This window comes from Macrobrachium rosenbergii, chromosome 4 (genome assembly GCF_040412425.1).
Source record: "Macrobrachium rosenbergii isolate ZJJX-2024 chromosome 4, ASM4041242v1, whole genome shotgun sequence".
Classification (NCBI taxonomy): Eukaryota; Metazoa; Arthropoda; class Malacostraca; order Decapoda; family Palaemonidae; genus Macrobrachium; species Macrobrachium rosenbergii.
This window is the reverse complement of record NC_089744.1, coordinates 64825101-64846630: the sequence shown is the minus strand read 5'-3', so window position 1 is coordinate 64846630 and position 21530 is coordinate 64825101. Positions and strand designations below refer to the sequence as shown.

General features: G+C 36.1%; 1 protein-coding gene across 1 annotated transcript in view; it reads left to right on the top strand.

Annotated features, from left to right (window-relative positions):
• fw (furrowed) overlaps positions 1–21530 on the top strand; it is a 158853-nt gene that overhangs the window by 129021 nt on the left and 8302 nt on the right. The window contains exons 6-22 of the mRNA XM_067098672.1: positions 4781–4903; positions 7434–7513; positions 7690–7894; positions 9209–9358; positions 9766–9942; positions 10526–10705; positions 10933–11051; positions 11910–12005; positions 12181–12319; positions 12652–12825; positions 13088–13267; positions 15292–15418; positions 16977–17089; positions 17411–17590; positions 20196–20375; positions 20640–20819; positions 21020–21200. Coding sequence (XP_066954773.1) covers positions 4781–4903; positions 7434–7513; positions 7690–7894; positions 9209–9358; positions 9766–9942; positions 10526–10705; positions 10933–11051; positions 11910–12005; positions 12181–12319; positions 12652–12825; positions 13088–13267; positions 15292–15418; positions 16977–17089; positions 17411–17590; positions 20196–20375; positions 20640–20819; positions 21020–21200 — 2584 coding nt within the window. The remainder of the gene's footprint in view (positions 1–4780; positions 4904–7433; positions 7514–7689; positions 7895–9208; positions 9359–9765; positions 9943–10525; positions 10706–10932; positions 11052–11909; positions 12006–12180; positions 12320–12651; positions 12826–13087; positions 13268–15291; positions 15419–16976; positions 17090–17410; positions 17591–20195; positions 20376–20639; positions 20820–21019; positions 21201–21530) is intronic.

Below are 21530 nucleotides of genomic sequence, written 5' to 3'. Positions count from 1 at the left end.
GACGAAGAAAAATGTTGGAAATGTCTTGCCGTTCGCAAGACCACTGCGTACAGTATCTCCCTTAGTAACCTACATGCGTCTCTGAACGTCTATGACATCAGCCCATTAAAGTAATTACAGCTGGGATAGTGATAACCACGTTCCCAGAAGGTTAAGAAGGATCAGGGACTCGGCAGTCCTGCAGGTAGTGGTCCCAGAGACCTTTGACTGGTGTCTCTTTACTTTTTTATTCTTTTTTATTTTGTTGTAATATTGTTTTGTAGGACAAGACGGTACAACCTAATATCTTCTGTTGCTATGTGATGACTGACTGCTTTCCCTTTGAAGTTCAAAGCTCGCAGCTGTTTCCGTCCAGCGAGGGGTTCTCGTTTCCTGTCTCTTTTGCACCTGTCTTCCTGTCCCTTTCGTGCCTACTGATCTGTATCCCTTGCTCATCACTTCCTGGAATTACCCTCTATAGTAATTTGCATTTCATGTTCCCGTATTCGCAATTTCTTCAAGCAGTTTTAATGTTTCTGCATATTCTATATGACTATTATGTATATTGGAATTAGTTAATCTTAATAGTTCAGTTTATATTGCTATTATTGATTCGCTCTTTAATTGTGTTGGGTGTTTTTTTTAATCTGCTAATTTGAGTGATTTTCGAGCTCAGAACCCTAAAAATAAATAAATTAATAAACAGGCTCCCTTCTTTGAGATCATTGATAATCTAACACTTAAAGGACGTTGTACCTAGCACCTAAAAAGCTAATAAAAAATTTACTTTATTTTGTTGAATGCATCATAGATAAGAAAATGGAAACATACTCTGGAATCTGACAATACATTAAAGCTGCTAAGATTTGATTTTTAGCTGTAAAGCAGTAAAGGCAACACATTCGCAATATTTTCGTAAATAGACTGTATAAAATGTAGACCAGCGTTACCTAACATGTTTCGAATAGAAATCCATTATACTACAGACTCTAGTCTTCCATGCGAGCCGTGAATCTGTTTATCAAAAGGTTCTGTCTTCATCCCACTCACTCACTCATCCACCCTCCCACTTGCCATTGCTGTATTAGAACCCAGAGGCGGTTACCGCTCCAGAGTATCCGCTGTAGACAGAAAACTTGGTCACCTTGAGAGCTTCCTGCAGCCGATGGATACAAAGTTGGAATGTTCTTTGACAGCAACCGTTGAAGGTTTCGGAGACCAGTCCTTAGGAGAATGATTTTCGGACATGTACCAGCAAGTTTTTTGTTTTGTCTTTTTTTTAGACGGAAGTGATATTTAACAGTAAGCCTAACTACAGTTTGATCTTGGGCGACATCCGGTGTATCTTCCAATTTTTCTTTCATGTTTTGAAGAGCACTTGTCAGAGAAGCTACTAGAGCTATTCAGTAACTGCAATGATGTGTATGGTTTTGATATTCGTATTTAGTTAAACAAATATTTGCCATATACTATCTAAAGCAGGGTTTTCTGTGGCTCTGAAATGTTTATTTAGCACTAATTGTGTTGATAAACAAAACTAACTTACTAGGAACTAGGAAACTGACGTCACTCACAATCTCTGAGAGATTCTTGATAATGTTGCGTAACTTTTTTTATTTTTGTGTAAACGTGGGAACTGTTCTAGTTAATAAAATCCTAAACGGCAATCCATTACATCACACTGAAAGCGATCTCACTTTAAAAAGATTTACAACAAGGTCTTCTTACCAGTTGCTTTTCAGCTCTTCGTTGGTCGAGTCGGTAGAGTTGTGGCCCCCGAGTTCGACTCTCCGGCCGGCTAATGAAGAGTTAGAGGAATTTATCTCTGGTGATAGAAATTCATTTCTCGTTATAATGTGGTTCGGATTGCACAATAAGCTGTAGATCCCGTTGCTAAGTAACCAGTTGGTTCTTAGCCACGTAAAATAAGTCTAATCCTTCGGGCCAGCCCTAGGAGAGATGTTTATCAGCTCAGTGGTCTGGTAAAACTAAGGTATACTTAACTTATGCTGCTGTGGGCGATCCGTTGTATCGGTGAATTCGTATTTGTATTAGGGTTTACTAACATAGTGTCCAATAAAGAATGCAGAATATAATGGTCCTTAGGGCAAAGAATTAGCTAAAAAAAAAAAATTTTAGTTGGTAATTTTTTTTTTTTTTAAGCTAAGGACAATAGACGGAGCATCGGAAGCCGTCCGGTTATTATCTGTTTGTTCTGTCCTTGACTGCAAATGCCAGGGTGGCAGACAAGGCAGTCTGTGAGTCTGCTCGAGTTTATGATTAGATTCTTCTTCTTGCCGATTATTAGCATTGTTACTTCCGGAATGTTTTCTTGAATTTCCGTGCCTAGAAATACTAACCGGGTTTATTTTAGGTCTTCCCGCTGGATTTATTGGTAACTATATATATATATATTTATTATATAACTATATATATATATATATATATATATATATATATATATATATATATATATATATATATATATATATATATATATATATATATATATATATATATATATATATATATATATATATGTGTATATGTGTGTACATATGTGTGTACATATAAATACATATATATATATATATATATATATATATATATATATATATATATATATATATATATATATATATGTGTGTGTGTGTGTGTGTGTGTGTGTGTGTGTGTGTGTGTGTGTGTGTGTGTGTTTGTCCTAAGATTGTTCTTTGCAGCCATTATATTTGTTGACCTAAGCAGAATATTTAGTTCATGGTAGATAGCCGACTTTGTATGTCGCACCTAAAGTTGAGCAAGGCAGAGAGCGGGCAACCTCATCCTAGAAGAATAGTTGAGAATGGGAAGGCTAATACCCTTTATGGGCACTATACAAGAAAGGATTCACAAAAATATTGAGACTGAAGATGAAGAAAAACTGATTTAAGAAAACTCACTATTTCCCATCATGTTTTACGTATTCTGAATAATACGGTGTATCTCTTGTATAGTCGTGCGCGCGCGATTTATGCATGCCTTACCAAATATGCGATTTTTTGTGAATTTGCGATTCTTCATCGCATGGCCATTAAATTTGAATTAATGGGAGACCTTGGGAGAGAGGGAGAGATTAGATTGTTGTCACAATTTTTCAAACTGTGCTTCCATTTTCATTATCAGAATCATAAAACATGCCTTTTGGGATTTTGCTCGTGTCACTATCCAGATGATGTGAAACTATCCTATTTGCAACCTGGTTGATGACTCACGGCTAGAACTACCGCATCTATTGTTGTTACCACTAATTCAATGACGTTTTCTCTCAAGAAAAATAATATTTCTGTCTTAGCATTTGCAATTACGGCCTGAGAGTGACCTCCTCTGTAACAATCAACAGAGATGGAAAGAATCCCATTATTGTGATGATAATGCCTTATTTGAAATCGCCACGGAAGACGCATTGTTGTTTCATTCAGGGAAGAATGTGCGGAAAAGGTCATTTCTCATATTCGTTCGCAATTCCCTCCTTTTTTCCTCGTTTCATTTGCGTTTACTTTATTGCCTATTATAAACGGAGTTCCAAGTAAAACTATCAAGGGTAGTACTCAGTTTTTTCGCTTTGCGAAACAATGGTGTTGATAAAATGGAATGGTTTAAATGAACATATTACCAAGAAATTTCGCCATTTGAAAATTGGATGGAAGGGGAAAATATGAATTGAGGTAAAGCTGTCGACGAAATTATTTGTTTAACAGGTGTTTTATGAAACCAATTTAACATACAAAGTTACCCACGATCAAAACATAAAGATAATCAAATTTCCGTGCAAGTCTTGATGTCCCGGAATTCGAAATTGCTCATCGGCTCTTAGGGTGATAAGTCTCCTCACAAAATACGAAGGTTACGCGTTTCTCATGTTATCACTCGAAATGAATTATTAATGGCTTGTTGTCTTAGCGCAGCACTAGAAGCATTATTGCAGGGAAAATCATAGAATTTGGCTCTGGCGATGATAAAGCTCTTCACAAACTTTGAAGTTCCTGTGTTTATGGGCGCTGGATTTCGGTACGGCGAATATGCTTTAACCTTGGGGGATTTAAGTGATGTAGTGGTTCTTAGGCCATTGTTTTAAAGCAGTTCCCTGCATGATGTCAGTGACAATATCAACCAGTAAACTTGGGTAGTTTTGAGATCAACAGAGTCGAAATATCCTTGTCACAATTGTTCGCAGGCTCTCTATCAGGAACGATGAGTTTTATATCGGTATTTGACTGTGGTGTGGCTGAGATTGCTTTATATCTACAGTAGATTTAGTGGGTTTTGGTTCCCTTTGATGGTCATATCCTTCATAAAACTTGAGTTCCAAGGTATGTCATTTCTTATTTTTGGGAAACAAGTGTCTAGCTCATTATTTCCTATGACAGTAAAGAGAAAAAATACGAAATACGTGCAAAGTTATATATCGTGACCGCCATTGGGCAAAATAAAGGGTTTGTGTTTAAATTTGGGGAAGAGTAAGAGTGTGTGTATGTGTGTGTTTGCATTTTAGCTGGCGATGTTGAGGTTAAGTAAAAAATGTAAAAGATTTTTATCCATTATGTATTAAGTCTTTTAACAATTGTAAAGGTCCTGGGTATGTCATTTCTCAACTCTGACTTAAATGACATATGCTACAGACGTATATGTGGCATCGGCGATAATTGTAACAAAAGCATATAGTTATAGGGAATATGGTAATTATATTGATAATGGATCTTTCAAGAGATCTGGGACTGCTGTAGACCATTAATTTATTAACACTGCCTTGCTTCTTTTGCAGAGGAAGGAGCGACAAAGGAACTGTCATGTGCTCGAGCGATGAAAGGTCGGTACGTCTTCGTCCAGATGGTTGGTGTCGAAGGGTCCATGTCCCTCTGTGAAGTCGAAGTGTTCTCGACACAAGGTATGTAAGGGAAGAATACTGAAGAAGGGGGATTACCCCGGACAGGAACCTTGGAGTCTGTTGGCCGTAAAGGGAATTCTTAGTAAAATGATAGCTGTTAATTAAACAACAATAATGATTCGAATTGGGTGACATGTTTCCACAGATGAGTAATTATGTTGATTATCATCATTATTAACAGTACATTTCAGCCTTCAAGTAGGTTTCAGTTCACATATAAGATGCTTTAGGTTATATGCACACAATAGTTGCAATAACACGCACACACATCTACATTATATGATATATATATATATATATATATATATATATATATATATATATATATATATATATATATATATCTCAAGTGAAAAGTTATTTTATCTTTATTATATCCGTTTTGGTTTGTAAAGAGGATCACCCAGGATATGCAGTGATACTATTGGCATTGTTTATCTTATATATAACAACAGATGCTCGACTGCTATGTGTAATTTTATCTTTTGCCGTATGAGATTATGCATCTGATCCTGCTAAAAGAATGCTACATGCTGCCTTTCAGTCTTAAAATTTACCAAATTGTGAAGGTTCTGTACAAGGTTGTATTTCGGACAAGAACTACATCTTAATCAAAACAAATAGTAATGCTATTAGCAAACGGGGTTAATATCTTGTTCTTTTCCCAAGTCTTTTTTATATAACATCCGAAAACATAGAGTTAACGTTACATTCCAGTAAGACCCTTATAAACTTCTCCTATGGCATGTTGACCATCATTAAAATGCAGTGTTAGTCTTTTGGCTTAAGCCTGTCATGGCTCCGTAACCCCAGAATTGCAAAATCTTTAAGTTACTGGTCTGCAGGCCCTTCAGTAATGCAGAGCAAGACCTCGTGTTTGGCCTATGACATTGCAAAGGCTTACGGCAACCACACCCTGACCAAGGCAACTGCTTCAGACTGGTCTTCTCCTGTTGCATTTTCAATATGCATGTCAGGTTTTGTTCTGAATAAGCTTACATGCCGTGTGATTTCTCTAAACGTAAGCGATGTCTACCTTGTACACAGGTTTGTTGAAATGTTAAGAATGGAGTATGTACTCGTATTTTGTAAAATGTTTTGGTTTTGCAGATCTGGCACAAAAATGATAGAACTTGATGTATGCAGTTTGTCACGTCGCAAAGGAAGGCCATTTTTCTGTTATATACTGACCTAGTTCCTAAAATCCCCATTCGTCGCCCACCCATCTGTCCCCCTAGTATAAATGTCAAGTACGGTAGGATGGTGCCGAAGTCACTAGAACATAAACAAATATATGTGCCATTTTGACATATCAAGCTCTTTTGCATATTTTGAATTGGTGAAATTGCAAAAATCTGATCATCCTCTTTGAATATACTGTTACATGTGTTTTTGGCCAAAAGTGCGAAAAGATTATTCAGACTTACTACTTACTTCATTTTTTCTGTTTTTGGTACTTAACTTAAGGAAGCGATTCCTTGGCTTTCAACTCGCTCATTATGATGTGCATTGTGCATCATTTTTACATTCTGATTCTGATCAAGGATATCCAGATGTACGTTCTCTTAGTCATAACCATCTCTCTCTCTCTCTCTTCATGGGCGTAGCCCTCTAAATTCTAACAAGATGGCAAGGAGAAATAAATCTTGAAAATCTAAGGCGTAAAGAAATGTAACTCGAACATTACATTATGCAATTTACGAAGAATAAAATGTACGGTACTTTCTGTAATTAAAAACCCATAACAAAATTTTAGCAACTATCAGTGAAAAGAAATGATAAGATTTGTGAAACAAACTCCAAATAGGAGCCGTGTTGTGTCCCTTGAAATATTAGACCAAATAAAGTCTTTATCATAGGTCCTCCTCCAGAGATTCTGAATGGAGTTAAGGGTCACTGGTTCGGAGGAGGACCTCATCTTCAGGTGCTTCCCAGGGGAACCTGGAGGCCGCTATTCTTAAAAAAACAGGTTTCTTCTTGGGCTTTGCTGGCAAACTCATGAGTCCAAGTTTGACTGATGGGTGTTACCCTGGAGATTCCTACAAAAACCAGGGGTAATCTCAAGGTCTTGAAAAAATGAGGATACAGTTATATCACACTAATTCAAAAGAGTTAAAGTGAATTATGCAAATTGTCGAGATGAGTTAATTATAACTTGATTATTCCCTTCATTCTCTACTTTGTGGCTGCATTGAGGCTGCATGGTAACTATCGCACTCATCTTTTTACTATTTTATTATTTTGTTTTGTCGTACAGTTCCTGTTTCGTCCCTTTTGTAATATTAGTGCTAAGTATATTATCAATTGTTCCTTTCCGCGAATATTGTACGTCTGTGTGGTAAAAGAAACTCAGTATGGCACAGTACAAATCCCAGAATATGACTACTTCGAACGAGAAAGCATTTTTAAGATCAACACTGGAATTATCTTGAAATACTTAGAAGTCCAGTTCCAAGTTTAAAGGTAAATAAAAATACACACTGCACAACCATTTCTTGAATTACTAATGATCATTCCATCTTTTTTGCAGAATTCTCAAAAGAGCGGTGTAGTTCCAAGGTTGAACTTTCCAAATTAGGAATTTTCAATCAAACGTGCTATGAGTTACAGGTGAGTCTGATAGGCAGTAGTGAGTCAGTTGATGATCCCAAGTTTTTTAATACTTCGTTTTGTTTCGTTGTTACATCAAGCTGCCCTTATGCCAAGCACGGGCTCATGATTTCAGAGCACCACTTAAATCTCTGCGTTGTTTTGACTCGAGTGAATGACTCATCATATCTCTTCAGATCACTGAAGGCGGTACATTCGAACGCGGACGAGAGCATTGCCAAGGAGAAGGAGGGGACCTCGTTCATGGCGTCGGCAAAATTACCCACTCATTCCTGGCGTCCGAACTGGATCGTGTCAAGGATAAGATGAAGACGAACCTTTTTTGGATTGGAGCCCAAAAGGAACCATCTTTCATCTCTCGTACTTGGAAGTGGATTGACGGTGAGAACTGAGGTTGTGTGTGTATGTGTAAGTAGGCAGCTTTCACTTCATGCCAGTTCAGTAGACAAGACTTTTCCTCAAGGAATGACTAAAACTAATTAGTAAACGAGTGCCAGTTTCCATGGTATGTAATTTCTCATATAGTGTAAATGTTCAACATTTTAGTATATTTAAATCGCTGGAAACCATTAATCGCCTTATTAAGGAGAACATAAATAAAAATTGAACACGCGTATAAACTGGTTGTTCGAACAATGAGAAAATATTTCCCCAAGCATGACGCTGCAACGGGAACTGTCCTCGTGAATTAATTTCAAGAAACCTCGTTGACTAACCTTATGGGTGACGTAGCTTCGTAATTAGATTGTTTCTCTCTGGTGTAAAAAAATTCAGCACCGCGTGTATCATCAAAGCTATTTTCCGTATACGTCTTATAATTGTGTTCAGAAAGAATTAAGTTTACTTTTGCTGGTCTGTCAGATCAACAAAGAATGCTTTATTATGTATAATTCTAGAGGCTGATAAAAATTATTCGCTACAAAACTTTGATTCACAGTTTTTCGTTTACTAGCTCCCATCACTTTCAGCTCTCCCTTTTTCAATCTATGAAGCAAGAGCTAATTCTTAGTAACTATATATATATATATATATATATATATATATATATATATATATATATATATATATATATATATATATATATATATATATATATATATATATATATATATATATATATAACTCGACGGGCAAATAAGTACGACAGATTCGGCATTAACTTATACCTCTCTCTGTGGCTCATTGGTTTGACCGTCGACTGGAGCCGCTGAAAGGTACCGTGTTTAGGGATCGAGACCCGGCAGCGCCGATCCATTTATCACTTTAAAAATTCCCCTCGGTGATAATTCCCCATCGGGGATATTCCCGAAGTAGCGTGAATTGGATATTAAGCAACATTTGTTGCTTCATGAATGTATATAAATCACGGTGTGATAAAAATTTCATTTTATATATATATATATATATATATATATATATATATATATATATATATATATATATATATATATATATATATATATACATATACATATATATATATATATATATATATATATATATATATATATATATATATATATATATATATATTAAGGAATTAGTTAAATAAGGCTTGAGGAAACTATCATAGTTGGACGTGATTTACCCGACCTTGTCCATCCGGAGTGATTGAATCTCATCTAGTTTTTACTGTGCTTTCTGAAATGAGGTCATAGGAAGAGATAATAGGTAATTCTGTTCTTTTCTTTCCAGGTGAGGTCATCGAAAGCCCCACCTGGGGCAGGGACCAGCCCAATAATTACAACGGCAAACAGAACTGTGCCGTTTTCGACGGTGGAAGAGAATGGAAATGGAACGACGTCGGATGTGAACTCAATTACCTCCACTGGATTTGTCAGTTTCGTAAGTCGCCTTGATTCCATTATTTTCTCATCTTTCTTCTCGTCATCATTTTGATTTTCTTCGTTTTTACCACTTACAATACTGTATTTGTACATGTATCATTTGCACTTGATCCTCTTTTGTTTTTCTCAGCAAGAAATGGTAGAATGGTTTCATTGCTTTTGTCTTTTACAGGTATATTTGTGTTTTCTTTGAATCGCAGGCTCGGTTACTAACTTGATCCTATTCATTCTTCTTCCCAGTTTTTTGAGTTACCGACCTAATATAGCAAAATGGAGGAGATTTTCCTTTCCATTCAAGGGGCTAAGTAACGAGACAGACTTTAAAACAATGTATTTACAAATTAGGGCAGTTTCCCTTGAAAGCCATATCCAACCTGCGCTCCTCAGCAACCTATCATTTTGCAGAACCAGCCAGTTGTGGTTCTCCAGATCGCAACGAGAATACAACAGTAGGCACCGCTGACACAGGCAGAGGCTCTACAGTCACTTACCAGTGTCCTGTAGGCAATAAAATTGTTGGGGATGCCACCAGAACCTGCCTAGATACTGGTTTCTGGAGTGGTTCTGCTCCCACTTGCAAATGTAAGTATCATCAGAGCAATTTACAATTTACCCTGACCCTTTGTTTGTTGGTTATACTTGTTATTTTTCTTAAAATATTTTTCTTAAAATAATGGGGATAAATTTCTACGTGATGAAAAAATTAACGTTTCTGTAAAGCAGCTTATTTTTAGATAAGTCTCATGACGTAATGAACACGTTAAGAATATCTTAATAATACCTAGCCAGTAAACTATGCTGATTTGTGAACGGGAAGAGTTTTTTTTGCATAGCAAAATAAGTACTGGACATCATAATATTTTAATTTCAGTTGAAGTTACATACGAAAACTTCTGTTTGGAAAATACCTTATTTTCCGTTTGTCTCTCGGAAATGTAATCTTTAGTGAAGTGTTACTGTATTAGCTTCATTGTGTAAACTAACAGTATTATATATTGCGGATATGAAAGCATATTATAAAAAGTGCCTTGATGAACCAACATTTGAATATAGTTCAGTCATTACTAACCAACATTTTTCTTCTTACTGCGACTACTTAGGTATCTGGAACCTTATGTATTCGATCGTGTTGATGAATATTCATTATTTTTTATCTTTTATGTAGATGTGGAATGCGGACAGCCCAAAGAAATTGAACATGGATCCCTCGTGTTGGTTGATGGGCGGACGAACCATGGAGCCAAAGCCGTTTATGAATGCACCACGAATTACACCATCGTCGGCGAAAGCACTTCTGTTTGTAGCGACGATGGCAACTGGTCTCCTGAAGCACCAGAGTGTCTCTGTAAGTTACACTTTATATGTTTGTTTTCGTTACTTGCTTGTGAGTTTGTTTGTTTCACAGATTTTAAACCCACAGAATCGGAAAGCTTAATATATCTATCAGGTTTCAGAAAGTGTTTCTCATGGCATTTGAGTGGAACTTGAAAATGCTCCACGATATTCGACATTTTTTCCGATAACTGCATCTTTAAAAATCGAAAATAACTCATCTTATACATGCTTCTACAGATTCATGGTGTCCAGAAATTGAAGCTCCTATTCATGGTGAAGTCCAGCTGAGTGGCCGAAGAGCTGGGGACACCGCGACATTCACTTGCGAACCAGGGTACTATATGATGGGAACCAAGGTTAGTTCTAGTTGTTAGCCTTTGCCTCGTAATTTTCTGTATGAAGACATACTGCTCTCTTCGGGGAGAAAAAAAAGCGAGTGAATGTTTTTTAATACGTAATGTTAATCAGTTATATGGTGAACAGTACCTTGCAAGGGCAGAACGGTGCATTGGGGATCAATAAGCAATCAGAAGTTCGGAGTTTTTCAAACAGGGAGTCATTTATAAATCATTGTTACCTTAGCACCTGTGTAAGATGTCCTCAGAATCATGCATTGTGGTTGGCTTTGTTATTTTAATGTTATGGTATTCATGATCACTAAAATTATCAGACACTACCTTCCACAGTATTTCCAATAAAATAGTAATTGTACCATCATACTGTTTTTTAAAGCAACATGTTTCTGTAAGAAATTAGTCGCTAATGAGTACGTACTTTTCTGTAAGAAAAAAAAAAAAGATTACTAACTCTTTTCACATGAAAATTTTAATCTGTTTTGCTTGAGAGAGGAAGAGGATATTTATTGAACGATAGCACTTGATTTTGTCCTAAAATGACCCAAATAACTTTTTAATTAAATACAGAACTGCGTGCACAATATTCTGTTAATACATTGCTTTATGATATCACTTTGAAAATTAAGTTGAAAATCTCAATCACCCTTTGAAGGTCTATAAGAAAATGCAAAAATTTATTCATACCGGTTTTACCGCTTTTGCGTACCCATTCATTTGTTCTGGATTAAAATAACCTTATTGCAGCACTGGCTCTTGGTCCTCTGACCTGCAATATTTTTTCCTTTATCCAGGGCATTTAGTCTTACCAACTGATATACAAAAAGAGCTAATAAAAGTAATTTTTAACAAATTCCCCAGACAATCTCCTGTGCTTTGGGAGGGCAGTGGTCTGGGAAAGCTCCTTCCTGCAGATTCATCGACTGTGGAATACCAGAAGATATCAGAGATGGAAAGGTATGCAGTTGCATTTACCATTCCCTTTTCTAAAAATTAAAAAAAAATCATAATTGCTAGACAAAGTAATTTAATACATTTTTGTAAAGCTTCTTTTACTGACGTATGTCACCTGCTTTGTGACTGTTAAACCGTATCTTTGACGGATGATTTCATGTGATATGTTATTCTTTAGATGACATTAGTCAATGGCACCACCTTCCTGAACTCGATGGCGATCTATGAGTGTGGGGATGACTTCTGGCTGGATGGTCCCGAAGAGAGAGCTTGTCTGGAGGACGGGCGCTGGAGCGACGTTTCACCAGAGTGTGTGTGTAAGTGGGAAACTGTGCATTGTTTTTGTCAGAGGAATGTGTCATTTTGAATTTAATTTTTCTAACTGCTGTATCACAAATAGTGATCATACCTTATTTTATTACTTTTGAACATGATTTTTTTAGCAGCTACATCACAAATAGTGTTCTTGCGCTATTTGATTGCTTTAAGTTATTCTAGAGTAAATCATAGAATTCGTTATCAAACTTGACTGACTTCTTATACCTTAAAAAGAACTTAATTTAAAATGTAACAGTCCATAGCCCACAGAGCTTGGAGAAATCGAGCTCAACAAGTGTTCATAACTTAATCGATGATCCACTTTCAACAGTGATAGCCTGTAATGAACCAGTGGTGCCCCATGGAGGTTTTGTGACCGGCTACAGTTTTAACGTGCATGCAGAAATTGAATACCATTGTGAAAATGGCCATTACTTAACTGGAGATAACGTTAGGGTTTGCACGCGCGATGGAGAATGGACAGGAGAAATACCAACCTGTACCTGTAAGTTTATTATTGCGTTTAACACTTGTTCACTTTTGTTTAAACATTATTTATGGTAAAAGATAATATTAATTATCATGAAATTCATATGCACCTCTATTTAGTCTTTTTGAAAGTAGACATTTACTAGTTTTTAACCTTGGAGCACTCTAACCAAATTTATTCCTAAAGGTAGAAGGAAGCAGCAAACCTTTTTATACCTATAACTGACTAGTAGGCAGAAAGTATCCGAGGCATTTTACAACAAATTCTCTCGCTACAGATGTGGACTGTGGTCGAGTTCCGACCTTATCCCGTGGAGAGGTAATTTACGTCAATGAATCGACATATTTGGACAGCCAGCTTCGATATGCCTGCAGCGCTAACTATCGAATTGTAGGGGACCATGTGAGAAACTGCATGAGAGATGGCTTGTGGAGTGGCACAACCCCAAAATGTGAAGGTAAGAAAGCTTCTTCAGATTTGCCGTTATCTATTGTGGTTAATGTTTTTTTTTTTTTTGACGTCTGGACAGTACTCTACATGAGAGCATATTAAATATACTCTATACTTGTTTCATAAAGTTACTGTTTATCAGGTCTGATTTATTATAATTATTATTAATAATATTATTATTCATATGGAGCAAGCCCACAGGGACCATTGACTTGAAATTCAAGCTTCCTAAAAATATGTTCATTAGGAAGAAGTAAGAGGAAATAAAGGGAAATACAGAAAGAAGGGATCTCACTTATTAAAAAAGAAAAAATAAATTAATAAATAGATAAAAATGTATTAAAATGCAAGGAGAATAGTATTAGGGTAGTAATGCATTCTATCTTCGCTCGAACTTTTGAAGTTCCAATTGCACGACATCCTCTGGGAGGCTGTTCCACAGCCCAACGGTATGAGGAATAAAGGCCCTCTGAAACTGAAAAGTTCGACAGTGTTGCACATTTACTGCATATCGATGTTGCTGTTCAGCAAATCTGGTTGCTCTCGACAGATGATGGTGGCCAGGGATCAACTGTGAATGTGAAAGATCTCTGTAGAAATACAACGTATAAAAAAGTGACAAACAAGAGACCATCCGTCGATGGTCCAAGTCATAACTGCTACTGTTAGGAAATAAACCTACCACCACGAACAACTCTATCCAAAAGAGTAAAGGAAGTCCAAGTGATCTAAAACATGTTGCATTGATTTTATCACGGTTGTAGACATATGAGGCCTTACGAATACCTAACTTTCGTGCTGCTTTTGCTGAAACTTTCATTAGATGTATCTCAAAAGTTAGGTGTATCCAAAGTTACACCTAGAGTATTTAAAGCTTCAGACTCATTCAGCAAAGTTCCATCCACCTGAAAGAGATGATCCGGTCCATGTCCCGATTAAGGCTGAGGGCAGCTTCATTTCTCATAAATGGAGACTACTACAACCACAAGTGTTGCATCATCGGCAAACTGAACAAACTTGTTTTCCAGGCCAACAACCGTATCACTTGTATCTACTAAAAATAAGTGGACCAAAACGCTACCCTATGGAACTCCAGGCACAGTAGGTCTTGGCTCACTAAAGATCCCGTCCACAGCAACTCGCTGCTGCCTACCTGTAAGGAAATCTTGAAGCAATCCTAAAACATATCCACTCGCGCCAAGATTCTGAAGTTTATAAATAAGTGCCTTGTGATTTACTTAATCGAAAGCAGCACTAAAATCTATTTGAATTATTCTGTACTCAAAACCCTTATCAAGGTTCCCTTGCAAATGGCATGGTAAGTCTAAAAGAGCCCCACAGGCAAGTGCTTCCTGTATGCATATTGACTATCAGCTAACAATCCTTTAGATTCCACATACTTATATAGTGGCTTAAAAATAAGTTTTTCAGCAACTTTGGACAGCACAGGGAGAATAGAGATCGGCCTGTAGTACTGCAGTCTGTCTGCAAATATGCCACTCTTTGGAACAGGCACTCTATCACTAAGCTTGCGTTTGTCCGCAAAGATACTACGTCGACATAAAAATCTACAGAATCTGCTAATCTTGGGAGACAACACCCTAGAAACTTTTTTTAAAACCCAAGGGAAGAAACCATCAGGATCTTCTCCACCCCAGCTATCAAGATTATCCAGAATTTCCTTAACATCCCTAGAGTGAAATGCAAATTTTGGAAGAATAGGTTTAGGATGTTGTTGTTGTTGTGAAACGGAACATCGAAACTTAAATTTGATGGCTAACTGTCTGACAATTAAAAAAGCAAAAATAAAGTACAATGTAATTGTTAGTGAAAATTGATTTTCAAGTTGATGTTTAACGAAAATCAAATGGTTCAAAAACTGTAATGCTGTTTGCGTACTCTTCTACATCTTTTGTAACCTGTTTCAGTATTTTTTACGGCAACCGTTAAATGAAATGGTTATGATCATTACAGTATTTTTCACGTTAATAATTAAAGTAATTAGTTCTAATCATTTGCCTAAACTTGCAGAAATCAGGTGCTCCGAACCTGAACACCCACCACTTACGAAGAACACGGTAACTGGAAACGATCGACGAATGTCATCCACTGTTGCTCGTAGCAGAGGTCAAAATGCACCTGTCGAACACAGCTACAGGTAGGTTTTTAGACTGTAGTTTACTTACAGTACTTTCAGGAATAGGATTGTTTCATTTGTCAAAGGCTGAGAAATCTGATCATATAGTTTTGCAGGTTCACTGTTGCAGTAGAATTTACACTGCGTTGTAGAAGAAAGTAAAAAACAGATGGAATTTTCAAAGGTTCATTAAAAAGCATTGCTTGTATGTAGATTTTGAACTTTATGCATGAAAGTATTCAGTACTCACAAACTTTAACATATGGTGTTTTATATGTAACTACTGTATAACTTCATGGTTAAGTGTTTCAAGGCATAACAATACGTTGTAACAATGCAGCCTCAGAATAATCAAAATGATATAGAATCCCCAAGGAACCGATTAAAGCATAGTAAATATAAAACAGTCTCCCATATAAAAAAAATTTCCTGATGGATTTGCAGTAGTGATTTTTCCCAGGTAAACAGAAGTAAGATGTAAGAAAATACTGTAATATGGCTCAAAGAGAGGGTTAGGAATGGGCATCATGTAAAAGCGCAGGACTGAGGGAGGCCAGGAAAAGATCTCGCATAGTAATGTGTATGAGTAAGGGAGAGGCTGTGGTATCTTCCTCTTGTATGACCTTCTTGGTGGTCTTATATGATCGCTCTTTATCTTCTCCATACGTTGTGACTGTATTGCAGCAATCAGTTATTTGTTTTACCTGTTACTGCAAACACATGCAATGTTATCAGCCTATTCACCTTTTATTATTCTTGTACTGCATCCCATTTAACATACTTGCGTAATTAGGTGCAATTCATGTGCTGTAACCAAAAGGCAAATTAATATACAGTAATTCACTTATTGGGATTCAGAGACCTATAAAGATACAGTCGGTCTTTTCTGAACCTGAAATGATAGGCAAATAAAAAAAAAATTAAAAAAGCCTAGGCCTCTAATATCAACATGAAGGCCTTATTAATACCATCGTATCCTTTTTTAGCTAGTTGTGCTCCACAGGCATCATGAATGACTTTAATCGAGTCTTCCAGTTCACTTCAAAACACAGCTGTGTTGGTCAAAAAGATATTGTCAGTTTAATACACTGTAATGGATGTGATTTTATATAAGTGTACCTGGAAAATTTTGATGTTCGTGGAAAGATGCACAGTGCCTATTCCCTCTAGAAATCCTTTATATTCAGTTATTAAATCAGTTAAGAATGAGAATAATTTAATCTCACCTTGGATTATTGAAGTAATACATTCAGTCGATGTTTTCGTCGAGACCGACGCACTGCAGTTCAAGATAGTAATACCTTTTTTTTTATATATTGTATCCCATTTCCAACCAGAGTTAGGCATTGCTTACTTTTGACAAGTTTTCTTTCCTTAAGATTTTCTAATGCATACATTTTTTTCCTTGACACAGAAAACATCTAGATATTCTAGTTGTGTTCTCATTTTCCCACAGCTGATACATTTTTCAACATTTTTTGAGGAGCAACGAAATTTATAAAGTAACTAATCTACAGATTTTATGACAAATAAGTTATTACATGAAATACGTGGAGTTGACTATATCCTCTTTTTTCAGGGTTGGAAGTGTAATAACTTACAGATGTGAAAGAGGTTATGTTGTCGAAGGAAAAGCTATGAGACAGTGTCAGCCTAATGGGTCCTGGAATAATGAACCTCCATCATGCAAATGTAAGTTACTTGCACCTTTATATTTATGGATAATAAGATTACATTTATGGACAATAAATAGCACTTCATCTTCATGTAGTTATTTTCAAATATATTTCATTCATTGCCTTTTTAATTTGTGCTGACTTTTTGCTTATCCTTAAGACTTAAAAAAAAAAACATGCATTTTGTTGTAATGTTAATAAGGTTTTATTTTTAATACAAGGAAATTAGGTGATATATGATGCTGGGAAGTATCTCTGTTGTAGAAAGTATTGTTTTCCAGCGAATAAGACAATACAAATATTTGTATGTTGAATTGAACCTGTATTTATTCAACAGATGTGGACTGTGGTCTGCCTGAGAGCATTTCACCAGGAACATACCGACTTTTGAGCAATGAGACAAGTTTCGGCGCACAAGTGGCCTATGAATGCGTGGATAATTGGAAGATTGAAGGCCGCATTAGACGCTTCTGTCAAGAAAATGGCACCTGGGCTGGTGAAACGCCAAAATGTATTGGTAAGCTCTGCTTTTAATACCCGGTTCTATGAGTCCAACTAACCCAGCCTAGTTGATACTACTCAAGTTTGAGAAAGACTCACTTACAGTTTAGTGCATGGGATAATTTTTGTTTACAGTTTATTCCAGGAGGGTAAGTTCATAAATTATTTCATGAAGGGAGACTTCATTATGCATTTCATCAAAATATTATCCACACACATACATACAATATATAAATAATATATATATATATATATATATATATATATATATATATATATATATATATATATATATATATATATATATATATATATATATATATATATATAATCTCATTGTGTCTGCTATTAGCTATTAGCAGAAAGTATTTTCTTAATACAAGCCTATTCAGGTTCAATTCTAAAGCTCATGATCTTAGACGGTGACCACTTACATTATTTTCATTACATGAATTTAGAGGACCTTACTGATGTTCAGGGTAGAATTCTCCTAGTTTTCAACGTCTCTATTTAAGTCTTTAATAGCATAAGAATGATGTTTATTTCCCTGTTATTATTTCACCGGCTGACACGGGACCCCGATCCAGAAAAAGGATTTTGACAAAAGAAAAATCTATTTCTGGGGAGGGGCCCGTGTCACCCGGTGACCCACCCCTGTTTTTCATTCTCTCCCTCCCATGGTAAACATCATTCTAGTGGGGTGGGTGCTAACATGGAATGTGACTAGTGTTGCCTTGTGTACAGTCCGCGAGTAGTGCATGGGCTTGTATCGGCACCTCTCTCGTTGGGACTTTTGACATTGGGAATCTTTATAGGGCAGGGTCCCATGATTGTGACAATCTCACCCTTTACCATATACGACTCCATTTCTTGAGCTCGCTCTGGGGTAGTAACCCCAGCTTTACATTTAGCTTTTCTCTGGTATCTAGCAACGGAATTACCTAGAAATAAGTGCTGAATGGATTATTTCACCGGGTGACACGGGCCCCTCCCCAGAAATAGATTTTTCCTTTGTCAAAATCCTATATATATATATATATATATATATATATATATATATATATATATATATATATATATATATATATATATATATATATATATATATATATATATATATATATATATATTATATATATATATATATTTATCACATACACAATTGTTCTGTGCATTAGTAGAATTACTAAAATGACCTCATTCAAACTGGATTTTATCTAATGGAGTATTTATTCAGAAAAAGTTACAAGCTTTCTTGGACAAACAGCCCACATTATCAAGTATCTGGATACTTGATAATGTGGACTGTTTGTCCAAGAAAGCTTGTAACTTTTTCTGAATAAATACTCCATTAGATACCATCCAGTTTGAATGAGGTCCTTTTAGTATTATACTGGAAGTTACAAATGCCCCTTGATAGCAAATTCACGTTAACTTGCACCCAAAGGGAATTATAAGTGTATCTGCCCCAGCCAAGATATGAACCTTTGCCTTTTGGGTTCAGTACAGACGTGAGAAGGGATTTATTCACTGAACTATCAAGTGGGATACAAATTGATTTTGGCTTTGCTGTACATATGTCTGTCGAATTTAGGTTTTGCACTAGATCTGAAATCAACCCATATCCACCATGAAAGTGAAGTGCGAGTTTGTCATACATGGCTGTTTCATGAAAGTTATGTACACACTCACACACAATTAACTTCCAAGACTCAGACCTCAGACATCAAGATTTCACGAAGATCACACAGTTTGCTGGAGTTTTAATATTTAGAACTGCAACAAATATAAGAAAATGGTTTAAAATAAAAACTAATATAGGAAGCCAAACTTCTGACTGAAAACAATTTGGTATAGATTTGTTACTGTATTTTCTTTTAAAAACCTAAGTACATGTATTGATGCTACAACATAATATATGCCTACAAGGTAAAATCACTCGAGTAATTGGGAGAAGAAACTAATGAACAGTTTGTATACGATAGGATCCGTTTAAAGAAAATCTGAACCTTACGCAATGAAATTTATAGAAAACTAACACCTCTGTAGGGGAAACTCAAAATGGTGCTGCACTTTATTATCCTTAACTACATATTTCTCATTACCTGTACTATGTTACATACGTACTGTGCACTTATACTATTTGCATTACAAGCAAGTGGGAGGTAAACAAGCTAGAGGAGTGTTTTCTTTTATAGACTCCCTGTCTCTCCCTCTCAATTTTTGAAATTATTTTTAATATACTGTATATCAAGTGTATTTTCTTGAAATTTAGGTTATCAATCAAGTACTGTGGCAAGTCAAGGTATTCAGTACTTAAGAGAGTGAAAAGATGGAGTTGGAGTGATTAGACAGCAGGATAAAGAGATCCAGAAAATAAATGCTAGTTGAGCAAATACAAAAGCCAACGTGATACGGAGAAAAGCCTATTGTTACGCTAAATAATAGTTAGTAAGAAGGAATTAATTTAAACTAAAAGGCTAAAATGTGAGTGCCGCTAGGAACCAAAGGGATGCTGCAAACAGTGCACCTTGTGAAGTGCACCAGTGGTGCTGTCCTCATGGGGGAGTATGCCATATTGATGAGAGTACATCTTTATAATGGAACTCATCTTTTTACAGAGGTGTTGTGCCCAGGGTTAACAGATAACTTGGCCGAGCCATTGAAAGTTGATGAGGGTAACAAGAAGGTTGGCTCCTTTGCAACATATTCTTGTGAGGAGGGACGCAAGTTGATTGGAGAATCCAAAAGGGAGTGTCGAACCAATGGAATTTGGTCTGGATCACAACCAAGATGTGAATGTAAGTTTGTCACATGATTTTTGTGCTTTATTATATGACCGGTCATTTTTTAAACTGTATTACCATGTGTCTGTCAATCTGAACAGGAACCAAATAGTAGAATTTTTAAATTGCTTTTAAATGCTCTTCATTTGAAAATTAAGAACACCACATTATGTTACTTAATATACTATACATACTGCTTTTTAACACCTATGCAGAATTGCTTGTCTGATATAAGAAATGAAGGTTTAATCAACCAACTAATGACATTCATAATTACAGGGGTGTCTTGCATGATGCCAGCTGAGATAGAAAATGGCAGAATCGTAAGACTTAATGAGACATTATTGTATGGAGCAGTAGTGGAGTACCATTGCTTACCCAAATTCCGTTTAGATGGCCCATTCACTCGTACATGTACAGGTGAAGGTGTTTGGTCAGGTGAAAACCCTCGTTGTACATGTAAGTTCAGCATTACAGGTCCATAATTAAAATGTGTGAATAGAGTATGTCAGTGCTGTATTGTTTCCTCTTTGTTTTTCATGATCATTGTGAGAGAATTTAAATGTAAGTGCACCAGTGATACACCAAGAATGTAAGGCAGCATCAGTAATATCCAGGAGGTACTGTCATCTAATAATTGTCTTTGTTTACCTTTTCAGTGGATGATGAGAGTGACTTTGGCATCCTTGTGGATAACACAGTGGATGGGACTACTAACAGTGCACACGGTAACCCACAAGGAACTTTTGAAGAAGCCTCAAACACTGGCCTCTATGTTGGCTTAGCCTTTGGACTCATTGGCGTGATCTGTGTTGCTTTACTGTTCTTGTTCCTTAGAACGTAAGTTTTTATTTTTCTTTTTTATTGTTTGGAGAGTTTTTCAAGGATTTTCATCAGAGAAATATAGTACTGAATATTTGCATGAAAATATTTTTTCAGAATATTTGCATGAAATTTCAGATAGGTAATTTATTTTCAACTTATCTTTGTCTTCCTGTAAACATTCTCACTTAACAGTCATAAACAATATGTAAAAACACAATAAGGATGGAAAATTTTGAAAATGAGGGCATATATTAAAGTTCTGGTCACATGCATAGTTCACCTGTCTTGTTTCTATTATTCATGGGGAAAGATTTTCATATGAATTAGTTTGTACAAGTCTATCAG